This window comes from Anolis sagrei, chromosome 2 (genome assembly GCF_037176765.1).
Source record: "Anolis sagrei isolate rAnoSag1 chromosome 2, rAnoSag1.mat, whole genome shotgun sequence".
NCBI classification, from domain to species: Eukaryota; Metazoa; Chordata; class Lepidosauria; order Squamata; family Dactyloidae; genus Anolis; species Anolis sagrei.
In genome coordinates this window covers 133,947,832-133,974,190 of record NC_090022.1, presented here as the reverse complement: position 1 = coordinate 133,974,190, position 26,359 = coordinate 133,947,832, and the positions used below count along the sequence as shown (strand labels likewise).

The 26,359-nt window shown below is 41.5% G+C and overlaps 1 protein-coding gene across 2 annotated transcripts in view; it reads right to left on the bottom strand.

Annotated features, from left to right (window-relative positions):
• The window catches only part of SLC39A11 (solute carrier family 39 member 11), a 339,314-nt gene that overhangs the window by 40,319 nt on the left and 272,636 nt on the right, over positions 1–26,359 (bottom strand). For both annotated transcript variants that reach the window (XM_060764226.2, XM_060764225.2), the window contains exon 7: positions 13,980–14,049. In XM_060764226.2, the coding sequence (XP_060620209.2) occupies positions 13,980–14,049 (70 nt within the window). The remainder of the gene's footprint in view (positions 1–13,979; positions 14,050–26,359) is intronic.

Here is a 26,359-nt window from a genome sequence, read left to right as displayed (position 1 = left end):
TACGTTTATGCAATTTGACAAATTCAGGTCTTAGAAAAACAAAACAGACTTACCATTACAGACTGAAGTTTTCAAAATCAAAAACTTACTATTTTTATTTGTAAAAAAAAACAGCACCAAACTAAGTAACTAACTAGTCAATCTCTCCATCCAGCACAATAAACACACAAGACAAAATCTTCCTATCCATTTGTGATGTCTTAGAATGATGGAACCCGAAGAGACGGTCATTTTTCTTTTTCACAGATCAGCGTCATAGCTGCATTATTAAGTTTGCTCTTGGAAACAAAGCTTACAAAAAATCGAGACTCCAGTGATACAAAGATCAACACCAGTGTTTTCAATGCATGCATGTATTAATCACTCTCTTCTTAATTTATTTTTACAAGACAGAATTCTCCCAATCTCCCAATCTCAGCTTATTTCTGAACCAATGAATGTTTAATTAAGATAAAGTATCACACGCCATTTAAAAAAATGTTTCTAAAATTATCAAAGAAGGAAAAGCACTCCACAAGTATTCAAATGCAGATGCAGCTAAAGGAAAGAGATGGGGTTAATATGTATTTTACTCCATCCTATCAACCACTATGAACAAATAAGAAAGTTCCTACTGATATTGCACCTTGGGCTGAACTGCACATGCTTGTTGTGGTTGTGTATCACAGATCATTTCTGAGTTAACCTTAAGGAAGCCTTATTTTTAAAGAAGATTTGTTCAGTGTTCAGTGTAGTGGTTTGAGTTTTGCTTTATGGCTGTGGGAACCAGATTTCAAATGCCTGGTCAGTCCTGGGACCTTTTCGGGTGACCTTGGGCAAGTCACACTCTCTCAGCCTCAGGAAAAGCCAAACACACTCTGCCTGAACAAATCTTGCCAAGAAAGTCCTGCAAAATGTCCACCTTAGAATCGCCTTAAACTGGAAACTAACTGAAAGCATACAACAACAACAACATTCGGACTATGCAATATAACCCTCTGAGTGGATATTTATCCTGCATGAAGCTATGTAGGATCTTTGTTACACTTTGAAATATAGCCTCCCTTCTGTATTGCATAAAATGTGTTGCTGAGGACTGTGATTTATATTTGAGTGTTTGAAGTATGCCCATTTCATTTTAAATGGCTACATGCTTTTTATTTTCTTATAACCACAGGAATGTATTTGACTCCATGAGGACAAAGCATTTGTCTTCATGGATTACAGATTGATTCTTCCTCTGCCACCTGCTAACTGAAGAAATGAGGGCAAATTGTTATTATCCTTCACTCCATGGAGCACCCAGACTAAAATGTAATATATTGATTATGTGTGTTTCTAGTTCTCAAAATTCAGGGGAAAAAAGAGGACTGAAGAAATGAAGGTATGGTTTCTAAATGCCAAATAACCATATACGTATTGATTAGGGAAGGTATACCAACCTGCTGCCCTCCAAACATTATTATCATAACTCCCACTAATCCCAACCAATTTAGCCAACACCATGCTAGTTGGGTCTGATGGGGATTGTATTTGCAGGGCACCTGCTTCAGGAAGACTGAGTAGCTACACAAACATGATTCTTTCTTACCACCTTTTGGTCTCTTGTTTTGTTGTGCCTAGGCTTGTGCCTTAATATCCTCCCTAGTTCATACCACTTTGCACTTTTTATGATTTATCAGGATAAAATCACAACCATTTGGCACAGTGCATCACAACGATTTCCAAATGGTGTGTCAAGATCTCAGAATATGCTGTGACTGTTCCTATTAGAACAGAAGTTTCAATGTATTTTGTAAATTTAAGATATTATATTCAAGATGCATCAGAACCAGCACAAATAATGTAGTACAGGTTTCCCAGTCCAACAAATACAAAAACAGTGCTTTTGCTACAGAAGAAGTACGAAACACAGTTCTGTCATGTTGCTTGTATGAAGCTAGGAGAGAGCTTGAAGAGTTATTTGGGGGTCTGCTTCTCTCAAAATCCTTCCAAGCAACTGGTTCAGCAAACTGGTTGGCTTTAGCGATTCACATGCTCATTGCTGTTGACACAGTTCAATCGTTACATCAAGGGTTGGACTGGATGGCTCTTGTAGTCTCTTCCAACTCTTATGATTCTATGATCGTGTTCTTCCACTATAGAGCCAATCATAACAGAAACACAGGCAGCTAGCAGACAAACAGAAACAAGCCATGAAAATAATTACAATAATTAGAATAATAAAAACAGCTGTAAAAGCTCAGTTGGAAGATGCATCTGTACATCCTTCTTAAAACTGATGAGACTAGGAACTGATTGCAGTCTTAAAGGTTATGCATTTCATTATCCGGTTTATGGTATTTCCTAGTTTCCTTTAAAAATAAAACCAACCCTCACCCTTTCAACTAGAGCAAATAAATTGTTTCCAAAGCTGTGGTCCTGTTTTATTACATTCCTTCTAATCAGCTGTAAATGAAAATCGTATTCGGTAATGGATAATGGCAAAAGCAGCACAATAACAATAAAAGGCAGCTGCCATTCACACTGATTGTACCTGAGAGGCAATTGGCAGTAGATGATAATTTTGCTTCTTTTGCAGTGCCTATCCATGACAAAATGCATCCATTTTTTATTTCTGACATACATTCTATTTTTTCACATGTGTATCTATCACTTTACTTAAAAGAGCATCGTTAGCACTCTCATTTGTAGTCAGCAACAGAAAAGGGGCCTCTTTTTTGTTCACCCTGGCATATCTTCACATGAGCTTTTTATTCCAAAGGCTATTGACAAAGGAAAGGTTGTGCTTACTGTCACTCTGTCCCTGCTTTTTCAGAAGACCCATTTGGACAGTCCTTGACCTTTACATAAAAGTCCAGGATCATTTAAGTAACCTGTTCCTTTGAGAAAGTGACACAAAGGACTGCGGAGAGCAGTTCTTGGGCTGGTAGCTTGATATTTCTAGATGTTCCATACCGTCTTTGGAAGAAAGACCAATAAAAAATGTCCATTTTGCTGACTAGAAGGTATCCCTTGTGTATCTCGAATCTTTCAGAAAGTAGGGCTTGAGCTTTTGGAGGGGAAAGCTGCCTGTGATTTTATGATTTTTAGACACAGAGCTGTTCAGACAGCCATTTTACAAAAATGGCTAATATCATAGCAGAAATGCTATGATATTAGAAATCAAATAAGCCTGTGGTGGTTGTTAAGAGGTGAGGAAGGATGATCCATGAGCCACGTCTAGAGACTCATTTTTTTCTTCAAGTTGCCTGCTCCAAATCACACCTCATTTTCTTTTCTTGCCTCCCTGACACTGAAAATGAAGTTTCCAGAAAGTTTTTTTGGCAGCTACAATACATCAGCTGCTGAAACATGATACTGAGGGATAGAGAGTAGTTGCCGTAAAAGTGTTATCTGAAATGAGAATTCAGTGAATCACAGAACCATGGAGTTGGACGGAGCCACAAGGGACGTCTAGTCCAACCTTCTGCCATGCAAGACTATGCAGTTAAAACCCTCCTGAATGATACTGAAGGAGGCACTAAACAGAGCTGGGAAATGGCAGCCAACTGCAGCTCAGGGAACTCTGTAGAAGAGGGATGCAGGTGAAAAGAATGTGGCAAAAGCAGAAGTGAGTTCCTGTGAGATTAGACACGATTTGGGGTTGACACAGGAGAGCATGGCTTTAACAGACAGGGGCTGAATTTGACAAGGGTGAGCGCAGTTGACAGTTAAATTCTGGACTTCAGAGAAACTCAACAGTTAGAAACGGACTCTTTTTTGGGAGCCATGAAATAATATGAATATTCATAGGTTAATGTATTGCTTATTGTGTTTTAATACATCTACATTGGGGGTTTTTTTTTCCTTTCCTTTTTTCGTTTGGAAACTATATCTGGTTGTCTCTGTCAAGTCTAATAACGAGCCAGGCCATGGCCACCATTTAAAAAAACAACACACATTTAAGGGGACACGCTAAGGATCAGATATAACTCAAGAAAAGGATTGCATTGGGGGACAAAGGCAGGATGAGTGGCAGAATTCCAAGGGATGGAATTGTGGGACCATCCTGGGAAAAGGAATCTGCCCATCCAGCCTCTATCTCAGGCATCGTCAAACTTGGGCCCTCCAGATGTTCTGGATGTCAACTCCCAGAAATCCCATCCAGCTTACCACCTCGCAGGAATTGTGGGAAATGAAGTTCAAAAGACCTGAGGACGAAAGAATGACAACCTCTGATCTAGATCACTGCTTCTTAAGCTGGGTCTCGACACCAAATGGGGTCCCTTTTAGCTCAATGTTGAGGCAAAACAACCCCAGTGAAAAATGCCTGGCTGGCATCCATTTTCACAAATCCGTTAGCAACTATATGCAGTGTTTATAGTAGACTCTGCAGCTTAAATTGTACTCCAAAAAAGGGAAAAGCAGCCTGTTCAGTAAGCCTTGCAGATGGGGATTTTGTGTCAGTAAATGTTTGATTTCTATAATTATTTTATATGTCTATATACCTGTGGTCGTGCAAAGATTCATTGGGTAGAAAGAAGTTGCAAGTGGAAAAAGCCCTGATCTCAATCCCCCTCAAGTAGTATCATATCACCATCAGTGCTGTATTCTTAACTAAACATATCCAGGCCATTGCTGGCACATCAAGCAGCAAAGTTATGTGGAGGAAAACAACTTGGACATAAACCCAATCATTCTTGTAAGGGAACATGAACAATATCCAGCAATCACTTCTGTTTTTACTTGGATTAAACCTTGTCATAACTTGGGTGCCTACTGTAATGCCTGCCTCCTGGACTCTGATATATGTGACTAAGTGCTAGCAGAAGTCACAAAACACAGACATATTGTAAAGATATGGATCTCTCTGTCCCTTAGCAGGCTCTCCAACTTCTACACTTCTCAGTAATTGGATTGAAAACATTCCTTTCAGGCCAATAGAGAGCAGAGCATTTTCTGTATGCTGAAACAGTGTTTTCCCAACTGAATTTCTGGCCCAGGAGATCAGATTGGCAATTTGTTATTCAAATTTGGGTCAGATTTTTTAAACTATCAGAGGCATCTGCTTGCAGATTTATTGCCCCAGGGAGGCAACTAAATGAAGCTTGTGCTGAGACAGTAATGCTGCCTTAAATCCTTTCAGCCCTAGGAGATTCTTAAAAAAAATCCAATCACAACTGTTACATATGGCATGGCATGCTGTTGGAACTAAACAAACACAAAGCATTAAACAACAAGATACTATGAAGCAGCACACTTTGAAGTGACCTTCTGCAATGGAAAAATGTGCTGAATTCTGTCCGAATTATTCACTAAGATATATCAGATTAACATATTAGAGTCTTCTATTACACATTACACCAATATATTATACACCAGAGTGTGCATTTGGCTGTATGTAAATGTAGCGGCGAGCCCTTTCTAGAATTATACATCAAATATTTGTGTTAACAAGCACCTCTTGATCACATATGGGATCACAACAAATTATTTTAGAAAAGTTTGGCATAACAGAAAACCTGGAAAAAGAAAAAGGACTAAAATTGTTTTTAAAAAGGGAGGGGGGTGCTGGCCACAATTGTTTTTAGTGATGTCTAACAAGGCCTTCCATTAAGCCAATTGAAACAGAACTATTTTTTTCAGACAAAAATAGAGCAAAATAGGAGGAGACCATCAAGCAAACAGAAATGACATCTAATGGAATTCCATGAGGTGGAGTTTGGGGATCAGACCCAAACTCTATCTCATGGAAATCCATTGGATCTTTCTAGAAGATGGAGCTGATGGTGGTGGGTGGAGGATGGAAGCTCTTGCAGTGACTGATAGAAAAGAAACTTGTGGAAAGGGTAGTGTCTGAACCTATGCCTGGGAAAGAAGCAGTAACTCGAGGGCCAGGATTGGAGTCCTTAGGATAAGAAGGCAAAACATTAGCTTGTGTGACAGAGTTACTAGTAGATAGGGAATCCCCTCGATGGACTGTCACCTTGTCGTGGTGAGGGGGCTTGCGTGTTCCGATGAACCTGTGGGCACAACAACTGGAGTCGTGCACTCCCAGGAGTGGCCGCGGGGGAGGTCCCAGACCAAGCACAGTCCGAAGACCCAAAGACCTCAACGGCGGAGCAGGCGGAGGATAACATGGCACATGTTACAACGGCTGCGAAGGCGGAAGAAGGCTGCAACAGACTGAGAAGCCATGGTCATTGTGTTAAACTACATCACCAGTGGAACCTCATCTGTGAAGACTGTGTGTTGTTCAGTTGTGCACTGACCTCCACACATTAAAAAAACCCACGCACAGGCGTCTTCCAAAGAAAATAAAAACCAACCAACCAAAGTCCCATGGCGATCAGCGAGTGGCGACGGGGGCAGGACTGTGAAATCTGGAAGCCCCTAGTCACAGACTGGCACATGGGCGGTGGGTACGGACTCAGTCGTTCTACCTCAAGGTCCGAGGCAGTTGAGTAGTCCGGCAGCTGTATCCGCGACTGAGCAGCCCTATTGAGGACCCACTCTGCTCACCCCACACGGGGAGGGGGCTAGAAAAGGTGCCCTAAACATAGTCTGCCTCACTTATCCCTGACTGGACTGCCGCGTCCAGTGGGGTCACCATCCTGCGGCCAAAAAAGAAAAATGAACTTCGGTACATGGAACGTACGGACTCTGATGGACAACAGTGACAGTGAACGCCCCGAACGCAGAACTGCCATCATCGCAAGGGAGCTGGGACGCTTCAACATCGACATAGCAGCCCTTCAGGAGACCCGGAGAGCAGGAGAGGGACAGCTGAAGGAAGAAAAAGGAGGCTACACCTTCTTCTGGAAGGGACTGCCCGAAAAAGACCAAAGAATGCACGGAGTTGGCTTTGCCATCAGGAATGATCTGGTGAAACATCTGTCCGAAGCACCCACTGGCATCAACGAACGACTCTCAACCCTCCGAATTGATCTTGCCAAAAACCAACGGGCAACCATCATAAGTGCCTATGCACCAACACTAGACGCTGATGAAGACATCAAGGAGAAATTCTACTGTCAGCTGGACAACGTCCTATCGGGGATACCTAAGGAGGACAAAATCATTCTCCTGGGGGACTTCAATGCAAGAGTCGGGCGAGACTTCGACCTGTGGCCAGGCACCATAGGAAAAGACGGGGTTGGAAACAGCAACTCGAATGGCATCCTGCTTCTCACCAAATGTGCGGAGCACAACCTTGTCATCACCAACACGCTCTTCCGCCAGAAAAACAAGTTCAAGACATCATGGAAGCACCCACGGTCAAAGCATTGGCACCTCTTAGACTATGTAATCACACGTGCCAGAGACCGCCGTGATGTACTCCTCACAAGAGCCATGACAGGTGCTGACGACTGCTGGACCGACCACAGGCTAATCCGATCCACGATGGCTATCAAGATTGCCCCCAAGCGCAGACTCCAAGGAAGAAAGACAAGGCGCAAAATGAACACCCAAGCCCTTCAAGAGCCCTCCAGGCGAGCCCATCTCCAAACAGCACTCAAGGACCATCTACCCACAGTACACCCCGAAAATGTTGAGGAACACTGGAACAAACTGAAGACCTCCATCATCCAAGCCTGCGAAAAATCTATTGGATACCAAGCCAAGAAACATCAAGACTGGTTTGACGAAAATGACATCGAGATCCAACAGCTAATCGACAAGAAAAGGAAAGCCTTCCAAACATGGCAGAGAGACATCAACTGTGCTGCTAAGAAAAAGATCTACGCCAGTGCAAAAGCTGAGGTCCAAAGAAGGACAAGAGAACTCAAGAACATCTGGTGGACAAAGAAGGCTGAAGAAATCCAACACCTGGCAGATACCCATAATGCTCAAGGATTTTTCAAAGCCACAAAGGTCATCTATGGGCCAAGAAACCATGGCATACAGCCTCTACGCTCATCAGACGGAACCAAACTCCTGAAGGACCAAAAGTCAATTGCACTACGTTGGAAAGAACACTACCAAAGCCTCCTAAACCGCAGCTCCAGTGTGGCCGAAGAGGTCCTCTCACAAATCCCGCAACAACAAACCAGGGATGAGCTTGCAGCACTGCCTAGTTTGGAAGAAGTCAGCAATGCCATCAGCCAACAAAAGAACAACAAAGCCAGCGGACCGGATGGGATCCCTGCTGAAATCTTTAAAGAGGGAGGACCTGCGCTGACACACCAACTCCACCAGCTCATAGAAAAAGTGTGGGTGACCGAGAAAATCCCAGCAGACTTCAAGGATGCCACCATCATCACCCTCTTCAAAAAAGGGGAAAGAACAGACTGCGGAAACTATCGAGGTATCTCCCTTCTAACCTCCGCTGGGAAAATCCTCGCAAGAATTCTTGCAAACCGCCTTCTGCCCCTCTCAGAAGACACCCTCCCAGAATCCCAGAACGGCTTCCGCCCCTCCAGAGGAACTGTGGACATGATCTTCACTGCACGACAACTCCAAGAAAAATGCAGGGAACAAAACCAACCTCTGTACATGGCATTCATCGACCTTGCAAAGGCATTCGACACAGTGAATCGCAGCGCTCTCTGGACCATCCTCCAAAAAATCGGGTGCCCAAGCAAATTTGTGAACATCCTGCGGCTCCTCCACGATGACATGATGGCAACAGTCTTGGATAGCAATGGCTCCCAAAGTGACCCATTTAAGGTGGAATCGGGTGTCAAACAGGGATGTGTTATTGCCCCAACTTTATTCTCCATCTTCATCGCCATGATACTACACCTTGTTGATGGGAAGCTTCCCACCGGAGTGGAAATCATCTATCGGACAGACGGCAAGCTATTTAACCTCAGCAGACTGAAAGCCAAAACCAAGGTCACAACAACATCTGTTATAGAACTCCAGTATGCTGATGACAATGTCGTCTGTGCGCATACAGAAGAAGATCTACAAGCCACTCTCAACACCTTTGCAGAAGCATACACAAAGCTTGGCCTGTCACTGAACATCGAGAAAACCAAAGTGCTGTTCCAGCAGTCACCAGCCGCCCCCTCTCCAATGCCAGAGATACAGCTTAATGGCGTAACATTAGAAAATGTCGACCATTTCCGCTACCTTGGCAGCCACCTCTCCACCAAAGTCAACATCGACGCCGAAATACAACACCGCCTGAGCTCTGCCAGTGCAGCATTTTCCAGAATGAAGCAGAGAGTGTTTGAGGACCGGGACATCCGTAGGGAGACCAAGGTGCTTGTCTATAAAGCTATTGTCCTCCCAACCCTGCTATATGCCTGTGAGACGTGGACTGTCTACAGACGTCACATGCAGCTCCTGGAACGATTCCATCAGCGCTGCCTCCGGAAAATCCTACAAATCTCCTGGGAAGACAAGCGGACAAACGTCAGCGTGCTGGAGGAAGCAAAGACCACCAGCATTGAAGCAATGGTCCTCCAACATCAACTCCGCTGGACAGGCCACGTTGTCCGGATGCCTGACCACCGTCTCCCAAAGCAGTTGCTCTACTCCGAACTCAAGAACGGAAAACGGAATGTTGGTGGACAGGAAAAGAGATTTAAAGATGGGCTCAAAGCCAACCTTAAAAACTCTGGCATAGACACTGAGAACTGGGAGGCCCTGGCCCTTGAGCGCTCCAGCTGGAGGTCAGCTGTGACCAGCAGTGCTGCAGAATTCGAGGAGGCACGAGTGGAGGGTGAAAGAGAGAAACGTGCCAGGAGGAAGGCGCGTCAAGCCAACCCCGACCGGGACCGCCTTCCACCTGGAAACCAATGCCCTCACTGCGGAAGAAGATGCAGAGCAAGAATAGGGCTCCACAGCCACATGCGGACCCACAAGGAAACCCATGATGGAAGACCATCTTACTCGTCCAACGAGGGATCGCCTAAGTAAGTAAGTAAGATAGGGAATTGAGCAAAGGGAAAGTATTAGGAAGCAAAGAGGCTCCTCGGAAATGAGGTGACTAAAGCACAATGATGATCAAGTCTTTCACCACCTTTTTGAAAATGAGGCAAATTGAAATAAGATGGGGCCAATGCAGGTCATGTGGACCCAGGGCACAGAGAAAGTAGGCAAAAGAGAAGGCGGCAATTCTGGCTAGGGAAAACAAAAGCTTCATTACGATAAGTTTCTCCTTTAAGGAGGTGTAGGGAGTTTTTCCATCATATTTTGGTATCCCACTGGTTCAACTGAGGCCAAAGAGAAGCCTTTTGTTTGACATCAGTCCAATTTGTATTATTAAAAAGAAGCTCACTTGGACCTAAATTGGCCCTGGAAGCTCCAAAACGTGATATCTGCTCCCCTGTTACACAAAAACAGATGTTTATTTTCTCCTCCTCCCCCCTCTTCTTCTTTGCAGGTGGTGTAGCTTTCCAAGAGCTCCTAGGGCTAATGTGTCCCCCTGTCCATCCACAGTTGCCCAATTCTGATTTGCTACCTGCAATTGATTTAGAATTTTTGTGACGGCTTTCAGCAAATTATTATAGAGGAGAAGAGCAGCAGGATATAAAAATGAACTATATTAATCAATAAGTGGGAAGGAAACCTGTCCCCACATTTCCCTCATTTATTCACAAATGGGTCTAATCAGGAGACAGGGACAGCAAAGAAAGGCTCCTCTGGCTACAGATGCCAATGAGGGATGAGTCGTTAAGCCATGTTAATTTCTCTCTCACTATCACTGGAACAATCACACAGCCTTCACAGCACAAGAAAAGAGGCAGAAGAAAGTGCCCAGATACTTTTGATGTAATCGCCGCTTTGAAGTCTACCTTGTCTAACCTAATTATTGAAGCTGGAAAAATTCTTGTTTGCTGCTTTAAGCTCTCTCGGGGTGAAAGTAATTTGTCGATCTGTCTGAATGGCATTTCTCTCCGATTCCAAAAGTGTGAAGGAGCAACGGGTGGGAGGGAGAGAAGCAATAAAGATAAAACTACAAAATCACAAGAAGCAGAGGACCTCAAAAGGATTAAGTAAACCCTTTTAGGATGTCTGTGAGGAGGCGAGGAGCAAAATGTGTCAACCCATTCCTCATTTACGGTGTAAAGGACACATTGCTAACTTTTTCCTTTTTAACTGAAAGAACTAAGGGTTGTGGTAGACTTTTGCATGTCCCCAGAAAAATCTGGAAGACTATGGCAACTCCCTGTTTAAAACCCTTTGGATCTTTGAGGTGCTTTTCTGCAAGACATTGAAAACTAAAGCATGCCCTTTTATGCTTCGACAGTTACAGCGATGAGACCGTTGAGACTATAGCAAACGCTTTAGCCTTGCTGGTACTTTTTACCTTTGTGGCTCTTATGTTTCTCTTTTTACAAGGAGCAATTGCTTCAGGGAGCTATTTTAGCACCTCTAACAGAGTCTTCATTTCATTTATTTCAAATTATTGGGCACCTTTAAAACCTTTTTGAGGCAGCTTCACACAGTATATCACAACATGACCTATTTTAAATTGCTTATCAGAAACCCCAGATGTTAGAAAAGAAAAACTCAAAAGTGCTGAAATATGTAAGAATGAAAGTGTCAATCAGAGGGAAACCTTGAAGAGAGGCTTTAGTGAAAATCACACAGCTTTCCAGATGTTATTGGACTACAGCTCTCGGCAGATCAAATCAGTATAGCCAATGCTGGGGAATGCTGGGAATTCTAGTTCAACAACCTCTAGAGCAGTGATTCCCAACCTTCCTAATGCCGTGTCCCCATAATACAGTTCCTCATGTTGTAGTAACCCCCAACCATAAAACTATTTTGTTGCTTTTTTAACTGTAATTTTGTAACTATTATATATCATAATTTAAATATGCAGGATGGATTTTTGTTCACTGGACCAAATTTGGCACAAATACCTGATAACGCCCAAATTTAAATACTGGTGGGGGGGTTTTTTGGGGGGGGGGATCAATTTTGTCATTTGGAAGTTGTAATTGCTGGGATTTACAGTTCACCTAACATCAAAGAGCATTCTGAACTCAACCAATGATGGAATTGCACCAAACTTGGCACACAGAACTCACAACCAATAGAAAATACTGGAAGGGTTTGGTGGGCATTGACCTTGAGTTTTGGAGTTGTAGTTCACCTACATCCAGAAAGCATTGTGGACTCAAACAATGATGGATCTGGACCAAACTTAGCACTAATACTCCATTTGCTCAAATGTGGACACTGGTGGAGTTTGGGGGAAAATAGACTTGACATTTGGGAGTTATAGTTCACCTACAATCAAAGAGAAATCTGAACGATCGAATTGTGCCAAACTTCCCACACAGAACTCCCATGACCAACAGTGTTTTTTTTATGATCTTTGGCGACCCCTCTGACACCCCTTCACGACCCTCCCCCAGGGGTCTCGACTCTCAGGTTGAGAGCAAATGTGAACACTGGTGGAGTTTGGGGAAAATAGACTTGACATTTGGGAGTTGTAGTTGCTGGGATTTATAGCTCACCTACACTCAAAGAGCATTCTGAACCCCACCAATGATACAATTGGGCCAAACTTCCCACACAGAACCCCCATGACCAAAAGAAAATACTGTGGTTTCCTGAAGGTCTTTGGTGACCCCTCTGATACCCCTTTGCGACCTCCCCAGGGATCCTGACCCCTAGGTTGAGAAACGCTGCTCTAGAGGAACATATGATTCCCACTACCGTTTGAATCCAAAAGAAATAGACTTTTAAGAAAAGTCAAGAACTAATTTACCCAGGTGAAGCAAAATAGGAAGGTGGATGCAAATCTGGAAGAAAGAAGAGGAGAAACAGCATTTCCTCAATAAGCCTGGATTTTCAAAAAGAAAGGGTCAGATCTATATCAGCTTAGAATCAATTGTATGGTTTTCTTCCTCTGGGTTTGTTTCACACTGAGACTGAAAAATTCAGCTAGCTTCAAAGGGTGGCAGCCAGACAACAAACCCCCAAAGAAACATATGAAAGAAAGGCCTTGATGTGCATCAGTGCTCTGTGGTACAATCACCATTTGAGCCTCAGACTAGTTCCTGGATTTCCTATGGAATCAGTCACCTGCACAGTGAAACAGCTTTCTTCAATGCTGGTTTCAAAGTGTATTAAATGGTCACTGTAGATTGGGTTGAAGATAGTTATCTCAGAAAATCTTCAAAATCCTAGTGGCACTCCACTTTCACCGGCATTAGAGGTGCAGCCCCCCTCTTTGCAAAAGTGGGAAAATTGTGAGTATCTTGGTGGGGGGGGGGGTGTATACGCCTGGGCACAGTGGTCCCAGGAAGAGGAGGTAAAGTGAAGTGCCACTTCACTTTCTGGATGGATCCAAGTCCCTCTCCTCTTCCTCTGTGCATCAAGTGTCTGTGTTGCCTGGGCAAAGGGAAAGTGGTACCAAGCAAAAGTTAAACATTCAGCACACCCATCTCCCGAATAGCCACTCCTTTCACATCTCCTGTGGACAGAGTTGCCATGTGAATGTTCATATTGTAGACCTGGTTTTGGGAGTCTAGTGCAGCCAAATGGTAATCTCTCAGCTCCCCCTTCCCACACACACACACACCCCTTCTGAGGAGGGGGCAGATGTGTGAAAGTTCACACAGCAGCCCCAACTGTTGGGAGGCAAGAATAACAGCACAAGCCCCTGAATAATAAAAACCCCAAGTGTGAAACCCACAAATGTGGAACACCAGCTGTAGTCTGGGATTTCTCTATTTGAAGTTGTAGAATCTGAAAAGAAAAAGCAATGAAACCACAGTACACCCAAAATACTCCCAATACCACAATGAAGAGAAATGAGACATTCATACCAAAGGGATTACTAAACCACAGCACAATAGGGAAAATGTTAGCTGATTATTTCAGGTGAGGAAAATGATATCCAAAGGAGCCAACACAGGTACAGCATGACACAGCATTGGCAAAAAACCATATTTTTGCTCCAGGCAAAAATGAGACTAAGATAATTGCAATTTTTTAAAAAACAGAGTACATTTCTGCATTCGCAATCCTGAAAATTTAACTTTTTGTGCAAGGAAACAAAGTTATAAAACACAAAGACGTGGGGAAAAATTGCATGGTGCGCTTACCTAGCACTTTCAAAAGTTGCAGATGCTGACTTTCCAATAGCACCAAATCCAACGCCAACAGCCAAACCCTCTGAAACAAGAAAAAGAAAGCAACTGTTAATAGCCCTGTGGTGTTATTGCATTAAAAAAAGAAGCTGTATATTCCTTCCTTGGAATAAAAAAACAACCCTGCAACATTTATAGAAGGAAAACATGATTTCATATCAGCTGCTTTGAGTGCCATACTGAGAAGAAACCAGGATATGCAATCTATCAATCAATCAATCTGAATATGCATATCCAGATCCACTTTCACTGTGGATTGCTCATTTGGCTCCCACAGGATTAGTATGTACACATATTTTTATGTGTGATAGGGCTGCACATTTATATCCAAATAGCATAGTTCAACTGCATTTAGTATGTGGTACTGTAATTGGAATGCTTTGGCAAATATGTCAAGAAGTTTTAAAATGCAGGTCTGGAGCCACTTTAGTCAGAGAACGTTTCTTGCCTGTATGTTTTTCTTTCTAATGCTGTAAGTACTGCATCCCGCCCCCCTCCTGAGTATATAATTCATAAAAGGACAAATGTTCTTAAAACAAGTTGTTGTAAGTAGGAATTAAATTCTGTTGCCACCATACTTGCTCTACTGATTACAATGAGACTTATATGCAACTTGAATAAAAGCCTTAAGCCATGCTGGAAAAAGCCAAGGAGTCAATTTGTTAGTCTTTAAAGGCTCCTTGTTGTTTTTGCTGGCATAGACTAACAAGATTACTGTGCTCTAATTGAACCACAGAGCAGACCTGACCTTCTGAGAGCGCTATATTTGTTGCTATATTTGCTGTAGTGATTCAGCTTTATCAGTTAGTACACAAACAAGCACAAACAATTGGCCCAAAGACTGTTCTTTCGATGCAGCATCATAGGCAGTGACAATCAACATTGCAACACAACCCACAAGAAATCAGTCTTCACAACTGAACTAATTCTACAGAGGAAGAAACACACTTCAAAACAACTTCTTTTTCTGGACCAACTCACTTCTTATTTGATCAAGTAGTATAGTGGAGCCAGAGATAGAGATCCAGAACTTCTTAATCAACAGGAATTTTGAAGTTATTAGTACACCCCATTCCCATTCATTGTCCATCATGTCCCCTGATCTCCTCTGTTCCCAATAAGCTTAGCTGAAATGTATAGAGAAGCCAAGAGGGAAATCGATTTTCTCAGTGGCAAAGCCTTTAAATGCAAAAAATTAGGTATGGTTTGATTTTGCAGGATCAATTAAACACAGCTTTACAAAAGAGCTGTTGATGCTGAAAACCACTAGAATCCAATGGACAATGGTCAATGCGCCAATACAGCCACTTACACTTTTGAACTCACTTGTAAGTATTGTGTAAAAAACTTCATAGAGAAGATGAAGTAACATGGGACGTGGTGGGAAAGATATGCCCCCTCCATCCTCATAATACATAATTTATTTATTTCCTATCAAAAGCATTGCATAAATTAGTATAAAACTGATAAAAATACAAGGAGCACAAGTGGCTAAATACCTTTTGACCAAAAATGGGCAACAGTGACCGCATTGTCTATAGCCTCAAACAATTCTTTCTCAGTACATGAGGCAGGACATTACGGACAAGCATACAGATACGGAGCTGTCTGTTCTGATCCATAATCACACAAGGGTTTAACCCATTGCACCACTGGGGGCGCCTAATAACTTTTTACTGGAAAACCATACTCAATAGCTGAATAATTTATATTGCCTTCTGTAATAATCATGTTTTCTTCATTGAACAGTAAGAAAGCTGCCAAGGATATTTTCTTCTTTGCCAAACGACAGAATTAAGAAGCTAATTGACAATTTAGAAGCCAATGTCAAGTGACAGTTATTAAGAAGAATTCATATGTCCTACTATTTTGCTCTATACCGGATAAAAGGACAAACGTAACTGTCTTTATTGTGGGGTGTTAAACTTTTGCTATACTGTGAAGCTTTTTGGCTGTCATGAGGAAAGATATTTAGGAACTGAGAGACAAGACAAGATTATTCCTCATGGAGAAGCAATTTTAGTTCAGCAATTGTTTGACAGATTTTTCCTGGTTAGTAAAATTAGCATATCTGTCAGATATCTTTGTCCATTGAAGTATGAGCAACTGAAATCTTCAAGGATAAAAAGTTACAGTTTTCAAGTTGTCTTGCTTGAGGCCACCTTGCCAATAGAACCTTGTTTTCAGAAAAGACCTTTCAATGAAATTTAGGATGAAAGAAGCAGTGAAAGAGAGAATTGAAAGCAATGATCAATCATGGGGCGGCACATGCATTTTCCCTTTAGACAGTGCATCATCCAAATAATATAATGACCAACAAAAAACAAAATATGCCATTTGCTACAGATCCTATTGCAGAAAAATGGGCAAAATCCAGATCAGTGGCCACGGATGAGCCAAGAGCAGCTCTGCAATGACTTAACAGCATTCCTTCATTTTAGCTGGATGGCCTCACTCTAGAAACCCCTTTTAACACCCATCACTAAGATTTTCCCAGCATGCTTTCACTGCTGATCCTAAACATGAGCTACTAATAATTAAACTCCCCTAAGTACTCTTCTCAGAGACCTTTGGTGAGTGGAGTGGCAGCTCCATGGTGTCTTTTCTGGCCACCCTTACTCCCTCCTATTGGGCTTCCTTTGCTGTCACAATTTTCCTGTAGGAGCCATGCCAACTGCGCCCCACCAGCCACCTTCTTTGTATGTGTACTTTCCTGCCATGCTACACAACCATTCTCTTTGCTCCTCCTTATTTTTCTTCAGCCAAGAAGAAATGCTCCCAACAATACCCTTCCACTCCTATTCCAGGGAGTTGAAATGGATGGCCTTTGTGACCTCTTCCAACTCTGTGATTCTATTTCCATTTTGCCTCCTCACTGGCATACAGAAAAAGAGGAGAGTTCACCTGCCTGAAAGAGATAGATGGAAAGTGGTGAGTGTAGACTGTTGAGCAAAAGACCCCAGAGCAGGTGGAACTCTGTACAGAGACCACACAGGATGGTGCAAGTCCACAATGTGGGGAACGTTTGGGAGGTGTAGAGTAGCTTTCCAGGGCTACATCTGACCCAGTATGGACCATGTTGGGGATCCCACCTTTAAAGTGTTAGCCATGTTAACACATATAAGAGAAGATTTACAGTGTGCCAGTTTTGTAGATTGCTTAATTACTACAGCATAAGAACTCAGCATGCTCTAATAGAAGCTTCTCTAGCAGGTGCATTTACATCTCCACGGGGTATAAATCGAACTACCTTAATTACAACTGCTCTAACTGTTAATAGGAAGAGGGAAGCATTTAGTCTTCAGACAAGCGCAGGAAACATGACATCATTATGTGCTTTTGGCTTTGTCCCTAGAGATGAGTCTTGAAGCTGCTTCCTCTGTAATTGACTTGTTCTTGACTCACTTCCGGGCATCTCTCAGACAATCAATCCTCTAAATATCCCAAAGTAGGTTCACCTTTCTCAAATTGTGAATTTTCATAAAATAATTCATCACCTGGAAATTACAGGCATTAAGAAATAAGAGGTAGGTTTGTTATTTTGCCTCCAGCACCAAACAAACAGAGAAAGGGGGAAAGAGGAAAGACATAGAGCTATATTGCTTATTACAGCCTCTTGATGTAAATGTGACTTCACTTGCACACCATGAAATGGAGGCAAGGCCAGTCTGAAGCAGACTGGTGACATCAACTTTATTTTCAGATGACAGAAAAGTTCTACTAAGTGCCTATTCATAATTGCTACATTTAAGGACATATCATGCACTGAATTAATAACAGGAGGCTAGTAGCAGTACTTGAAATTTTCAGGCAAAGCCCAGGTAAGTAGGTTTAGGACAACACTGCAGTCAACCTGTTCCTATTTGGATTGATTCACGTCACCCATTCACCACCGTTGCTACTCTCACCTCTAGCGCTATGACAGATTTTCAACTAGGTGAACAAAATGGTCCCAAAAAGGCTATTTCCGAAGAGTTTAAAATCTGTGAGTACTTTAAAAGCTTCCTTTAAAATATAGACAAAATGGAAGACCTACCATTTGTCTAAAAGTTTAAAGGATTACATAAGACTTGACAATGGACATATATCCCTTCCTTGGAAATCCCCAAGCAGCCAACAATGTCAAAGATCTTTGTCCATGGGGAACCCCGATAATAATACAGGATTTCCTAAGTTAAGAACTCTGTGCTCATGTTCAAATAAAGAGGACTAAAAAGCCTTGTTCAGACCTTAATGCTCAACAAATACTGGTATAAATTATTTCAGGTATCCAGTGAAATCCCCATCTTCAAAGATATTGCTGTATTACATAGTCTGGATCAGTATGCAAAAGGATCTGGTAGTGAGACTAACTGAGAAAAAGAAGTTGGTAGTACGATATTTCTCAGATGTAAGTTCAATTTTCATCAGGCTGAAATATATAAAAGCTTATGCTACCAACTTCTTTCCCACAGTCTCAAGTGTGTGACAAGAGACTTCTATACTCTCATCTCCGTTTTTTCCTCTCCATGGATTTAGGAAAATGGCTGAACAAGGCTCAAATCCAGGGAAGTTTGCATTTGTATCCTTGGTCACATGGTCTGAATCAATGGCAATACACAGAAGCTTATCTTTTTTCATTTTCGAATTCTATTCCACAGTCCCATTAAGATAAGCCACTAGGAAATACAAATAGTTTCTACATTATTTGTCAAAGTACACAGGACTTTAAAAGTTATATCTCCATTTTTTCACCTTCATTGTTACTGTCAAAAACTCTTCTTTTGAAGCAATTATATTGAAAAATAACTAAAATAATGAAACCTGGAAATTTCAGAGTTGACTTCTGATTAGAATCTAGATTGCTCACATTCAAATTCAGGATTTTTACCTACCACACCTTGGGGATGTAACTCTTCGCTCATTTTGTTCCTGCTTGACAGAATAAGTAATTTCAGCAATTTATTACTTGTTCCATGAGAATGCCATGATTTCTGTGCACTTTTTGAAAATTATTTAACTTCATAACATCTTTTAGGAAAATTTCAAATATACACATTCTTTCTCTGCACCGAAGAATGTGCACATTTTTTCTGCAAATCAATGCACACATTTTTTTTGCCCCTTGCCCAAAATGCATCCTTTTTATGTAGAAAACATGCTTTGGCAGAAACAGCTTATGTGTTTCTATACAATACCATTATTTTTGCATTATGCAAAATGCATAGTATGCAAAATACACTGATCTGCAGAATACTGCTTTTTGTGCAAAAAAATATTCTGCCCCAAAGCATATCATTTGTACAGGAAAATTATTTGTGTGTTGTGCAAATGTATTATCTCCAACAAAGTCCCTGAGTGCAAAGAGCTTTGTTACTGTTTTCTATCAAAGGTAAGCCTAGAAACTTTTTGTGTGTGAACAATGTGAATATTAAAACATTATTCACACATTTTCCCCCAATATTTCAATAAGACTGTAAGAAATGGCAAAAAAAGGATATCAAAAGGCTATATGAACAGATACATCTGTAGAGACCTATTCGGGATTGGCATGGTCTATCACAATGAGGACACAGATTACCAGATGGAAGAAGATCCCAACAAGAGTTTGTTTGACCTGCCTTCCTCTTGGTATGTTTCTCTCTTTAGTCCTCTATCTACAGCACCATTGGTAAGAGCCGACAAGTTAGAATGCATGAGGGCCACAGCTTCCCATTTCTTGATGTCTATGCCACATTTTTAAGGTTAGCTTTAAGCCCATCTTTAAATCTCTTTTGCTCTCCATTGACATTTCCTTTTTCATTCTTAACCTAAGCGTAAAGTAACTGCTTTGGGAGACAATGATTAGGCATTCTGACAATGTGGCCAGTATAGTAAAGTTGATGGCGGAGGATCATCGCTTCAATGCTGATCGTCTTTGGTTCTTCCAGAACACTGACATTTGTCCGCTTGTCTTCCCAAGAAATTGACAGGAATTTTTGAAGGCCCCACTAATGGAATATTTCCAGAGGTTGAGAGTGACATTTGTAGATGATTCATGTTTTACAGGCATACAACAGTGTTGGAAGGACAATAGCTTTATAAACAAGCATTTTGGTGTCCCTACAAATATACCTTGCCGAGACTTCAGTCAGAATTCTCTAAATTTAATTATAAATTAAACATTTCCACAGAAAAGCACCATGGAAGCTGAATTGAAATGATAGCACAATTCTGTAGTATGGTTGGGTGCTTCACTTCTTAGTCAATTGCTTAAATAACTCTGTGTACCACTGGAAAAACCAATCCAGAATCTCCGCCTCCCATTAAAGTTCTTTACAGGCCCCAGTCTGCAAATCTATCCTTCAAACTAAACCACATTCCTCCCAACGGGTAATTCTTCCTGTATGTGTATTATGCAAAGGCAGAGAGAAGGAGGTGACACTCAATACATATCTGAAAAACCTGTGTCACCTCAATTACCCATTTAAACCCTCTGTTACCGAAGGGCAGAAATAATGGTGGGAAAGAAATGAAAGAGAAAGCTTACGCATTTGAAAGGGTGAAAATGGCAATTGTCTAAAGAGTGTTACTAGAAACAAAATAGGTCTTAAGCATTAATGCAAATGGCAGAAGAAGCATCACTGGGAAAAATTGGGTTCAACAGATCATGGGAGGGATACATGTTAGATGAGAACTGCAGAGTGAGGCTGAGTTATAGATGTGAACATTGGGAAGATGGTTAGAATAGAAATGAGCAACACCCAAACACTCAAAAATGGGCCAGGTGAAGCTTTGAAAGACAGGTCATCCAATTATTGTATTGCCGAAGGCTTTCATGGCCGGAATCACTGGGTTGTTGTAGGTTTTTTCTGGCTATATGGCCATGTTCTAGAGGCATTCTCTCCTGATGCAGACGGAACGTCAGGAGAGAATGCCATCCAATTATTGTTGTGGAGGGCAATTTCTTCTTTTGATGACACATGGGATGGGGAAGATAAAGAAGGAAAAGGAAATCATTTTGCTATGCAAGGAAACTTCCTCAGGGAAATTGTTGTATGGAATTGTCATGACCAAATCATAGAATGAGTATTATGTTAGAGTCTTCAGAGCTCTGAAACCTTTAGCCAGAACACAGAATGTAACAGCATAATCTAACATGATAGTGGGGGCAGTTCTCAGCAATACTGATTGGACAACTTTGACCCTAGGAGAATGGGCCAGTACCAGCCCAGATTGTTGAGTATTTAAATAATTTTCTTCCTACATCCTTTCCTTCCATTCATCTACCCACAAGTATATTCCACAATCTCTTCTGTACCCTGCAAAGTTCTGGAGATGACTCAAGGAGATTATCAAGTAGGGATCATAGAACCATAGAAGCATAGAGTTGGAAGAGACCTCATGGGCCATCCAGTCCAACCCCCTGCCAAGAAGCAGGAAAATTGCATTCAAAGCACCCCCAACAGATGGCCATCCAGCCTCTGTTTAAAAGCTTCCAAAGAAGGAGCCTCTACCACACACAGGGGCAGAGAGTTCCACTGCTGAACAGCTCTCACAGTCAGGAAGTTCTTCCTAATGTTCAGATGGTAGTTTGAAGCCATTGTTCCCCATCCTAGTCTCCAGGGCAGTAAAAAAAACAAGTTTGCTCCCCCCCCCCCCCCTATGACTTTGTCTCACCTATTTATATATATATTTATACAGTTAGATTCCCAACACAAACTCTGAGAGGAACACTGAGAAACCTAGCTGGAAATTGGATAACAACGAATGTGGTATAGCTCCCCTTTAAAACAAGAGTGGGCAAAGGGTAACCCTCAGGTGGCATTAAGCCTTCCAATGTTTTTATAGCTCTCCACCTCTCCAGATTCCTATAACTTAGCCTAAAATAGCCACTTTGTGAATTGACTTATGCAGGAGTGGAAAATCACCTTTTAGGTAGGTAATAGCCATTCCCTGCACTATTTAACATTGAAACCTGGTTTTGGGGGGTGATTTGGGTGGGGGGGGGGGGTATTTTTAGTTCACATAATCCACAAGGGTCTGAGGAGCACCTATGATTTAAAGTGTGAAGGCCCTGGATTGGAAAGCTCAGGGCTGCTCAGAGGAAGAGCACGAAAGAATAATATTATAAATGGAGAATATCTGCTTTTAAGGGCAGTGAAAGAAGCTATAAGGGGAAGTAATATTTCTTTTTCCTCCTTTTTTACTTTCAAAATGATTTGGTAGGCATGGATACACACTGAGAAGAAACACTTATAATACACATTTCTCTTATAGCTTGATCCATTTGAATCCAAAGAGAAGGGCATCATTCCAGAAAGAATATACACAATGGGGGAAAACATGTAATCTCATGCCTCTCTCTTTACTCACTGAAATTCAATCCAATCATCCAACTTGCAGAAGTGTAAAATTTGATGAATTCTATCAGCTTTTAAAAAAACTAACACTAGCAACCCTAGATCTGAACTAGCTATACTAAGTAAATTTAATGTGTAAATCATGGACAGGTTTTGAGACCAAAAGTATGGATTTTTCTCCGATCCAAGGGCAAAACTTTGAAGCATGTAACAAGCAAATCTTTACCCCTTTTTAAAAAATGTATAGAGGAGACATAATTAGGAGAAGCTAAATGAAGAATCTATTTAGTAGAGGCATTACAATGGGATGTGTATGTGCGTAAATTGCATTACTGATCTTAAAATGTCTGCATCTATAAAATACAGATAAGGAAAGGAATATAAATGAGGAAAAAGAATGAGGATGCAGTCTGGAAAAAAGCAATGAAAGCAATTTACTTTGTTAAAGATTCAGCATGAAGGCAGTGACAATACGCAGAGGAAGATGTGCTCCCACTCTTTTATCCCTCCCTTGATCAAACCAAAGAGGGGAATGCAGCCCTCCCTCCTTAATTTTTTCCCCGTCCAAACAATATGGGGAAGGCATTTTGGGCACTTCAGGTGGAGTGGTACAGTAGTGGCAATTTTAAATAAAATTTTACTACATAAAGGTCTCTGCAGAGGGACTGCGATGGCCCTTTTTAAGAGCGTCTTTCCCCTATGAAAAATGTCAGCCATGGCTCTCTGCAGGGAAGCTTACACACAAAAATATATGGAATTATGGGCATACCTCCCTTGTTGAAATGTTGGTTTTCTCATGTGTGTGTTTTTTTTTTAAATTATGAAAAATAATTACTAAAGACTGCAACTGAGAGCAGAGAAACAAGCTTAGTCTGAAATAACTTGCATTGCCTCTTAGACTGTCTCCCCTATCCAACTGGTATTTCCTCCTAGCTACAAACCAACATAATCTTTTTCCCACCAGGAAAAAAAACTAGACTTTGGGAGGATGAGGACATAGTTACACTCATATTACTATTATAGCTTGTCCTTGGAGATGGGCCCGTGTCATGTTCTCCAAAAGTGAAATGAGGATCATTATGCCTTGTGTAACATACCATGACCACTGTTCCTGCAGAAGCAGCTATTAAATATGACCAAGCAGTAATAACAGGTCATACAAATACAGAAGTAAGTTAATTTCTAAATGAACCAGAGATTGAGATTAAACCTTTAATTGAGAGGTTATCCCCCTCACCTCCCACCACATACTATCTTACTTAATTAACAGAAGCATGAAATTGAATTAAGACAATTTTATGGTGGTGGTGCTGGCGCACACACAAAATAAAATCCCACCTTCCAATACTTTATGATCTTACTCAGCTTCTCTTCCCAGGGGTTGCTTTGAATATAAGGTTGCTTCCCACCAGCTGTACTACTTCCTGCTGCTTAATTCCCTTAACAGAGAACACAAGAACAATTGACTACAAATGCTCTTTAAGCAGAGACTGTTCAAAACACATACAGCTCCCACGTCTGTGTATAAAAATATAACAGCCTGCAGTTTCTTCAAAACCATCCCAAAAGCTTTTATGTGAAAAGTATTCATTTTCTAAATGGGTAACACTGAAAAGCGTCCATGTGCATCCAAATGTTATCTTTGTCCCTGCCTTAGCCAACCTGACTTTGATACTACTTGTAAAATCGCTACCTTTGACGAATTAATCCTTTGGTATAAAAGTTACTGCTGTACATTCAGCCAGTTCTTTGCAGATTTTTAAAAGAATTTGTAATTTTTTTGCCAATTTTTAAAGGATTTTTTTCTTACCATGAATTTATGTTTTCTGAGCATCATAGTTGACGCTCCTTACCCAATTAACTATTTAAAGTTCCAACCAGATTATGCTTGAACATGGTGAACAAAAAATAGACTGGCATCTGTGGCATTCAGCTGTTTGCATCATTGGGCAGCAGATCCTGTCTGATCTTGGAAGCTAAACAGGGTCAGTTCCAGTTAGTACATGGGTGGGAGATCAACAAGGAATGCCAGGTGCTGTAAGACATATTTCAGAGGAATGAATTTGCAAATCCTGATTATTCCCAGGATAGCAAAATCAGCCATTGGGATTGAGACAGTGGTGGAGGAGGAGATCTTCTGGCTTGCACTGTAGCACCTCTGTCTAGCAAATGCAATGTCAGTACTAGTGGAGCATTGCAGCTTGGATAACAAGTGGTTGAAGTTGTGAATGATGAGTGTGGCAAAATGAAGATGACTCCTTGCACTGGTGTCAATGAAGGAAACCTCCAAGTGATAGAAGATCACAGGCCTGTGGGACTCTCTGACGTGGGGACACTGGCACAACCTGAAGAATACAGTTCTCCATGGCACTATATGTAGCCTTGAGGGACTTTCCCCACAAGTTCATGGGGAGCTAGGACAAACAGTATTTGTGGTTCTGTCTCATAAAACCCATGAAATTGTGCAGGAATTAACATTTTGACCCTCTCCAAGGTGGAAGAAGCGCTGAACATGGCCACCAATATGGAGAATCTTTCACCTGCATGAGGTGCAATTTTAAACAGGGACTTGGAGGCCATACAAAAAAATGAACCACTGACTTACATTGACTGGGGCAAAGTAAAGAGAGGAAGGACAACTGCTATAAAACTAAAATAATTAGCTTATCCATTCTCAGATTGTAAAGTGAAGAGAAAAGATAGAAGAAGAGATAGCCACTCAAAACTGATGGAGTAGGGTTATTGCTAAAAGTTCCTTGGCTCTGGAACATCCCATGGATAGATTTGTGCAGGCATGAGAGCAATTTTTGAGAGGCAGAGACACATAAAAATGCATGAAGAGATTGCAATGATCACAGTCTGACCAGGGAGAACTAAAGGCTTGGCAGGAATTGTGGCTTTATACTCCAAGTTATTGTCAGGTCTATTCCACATGTACATGTGTTCAGCCTGGATATCTGAAGTGGGTTTCTGGCCATGCTTGTCCTGTAAAGAACCCTGTTTTATTAGGAACCATTAGTGCTTGGGGTAATCTAACAATTTTCAGACTATTTTCCTTCATCAAGGGAACATTGAGGACTAAGCAACTGAGAGAATGTGAGAATATGGAAGATACACATCAATGAGATATGAATCTGTTGAAAGATATAGACTGATGATGGCATATACATGCCTTGTTACTGTGAGAGCTGAAGGGATTTGTACTATGGAGAAGACATAGCTTGTTGTTTTAATAGGAATCCAGCTAATGTGCTTCAGAGCTTCTAGCTGCAATGATGCCCTAAAATTAATAGAAATGAGAAGGAACACATAGTCATTATCAGCCTACAAAGTGTTGAAATGAATTTGCTCTGTGTACTTTCAACATCTCTGTTCTAGATGCTGAGCAGGAACCATTTTTTGAAGGAAAGAAAGAGCGTATCCGAAAGCATGTATTCTACCTAGCAATTACTGTCACCTCAGCAAGAGAATGAAGACATGTAGTGGTTGCTAACTCACTGTATCCTTCTTATCTGCTCCAGCAAATCAGTAGTCACAGGAGACAGCACAAAAGTATGTACTCAAGGCAACCTAGGAAATGTGTCAGGAGTTTTAACTTAAGGCAGGTACAGAGCATGCTGCAAAAGCATTACCAAAAAGCATTCTCACATTTCTGCTCCAGGAGAAAAGTGTCATTATTATCCTTCACACAGGTATGAAAAAAGTCACCAGCACAGAAAACTATGTTAATAACATTTCTATTAGCCATAAGTATTGCTATTGACAAAAGTGGAACTGATGTCACAAATATGAAGGGTAAGATGCTGCTGGCAAAAGAGTAAGTGTTGATGGCAAAAGCAGGAGCTACAGGATTCTAGCTATGATAGCCACTCATTTGTAGCAGTAGTTTTGACCTTTTCTCATCTCATAGGTCAAGTCATGACATGCCACTTCTGAACACACTGAATTCCAAAATATATTCTGTCTTTCCTAAATTGCAGAGAAGGTGACCTAGAAACTGCTCTATTTTAAAGG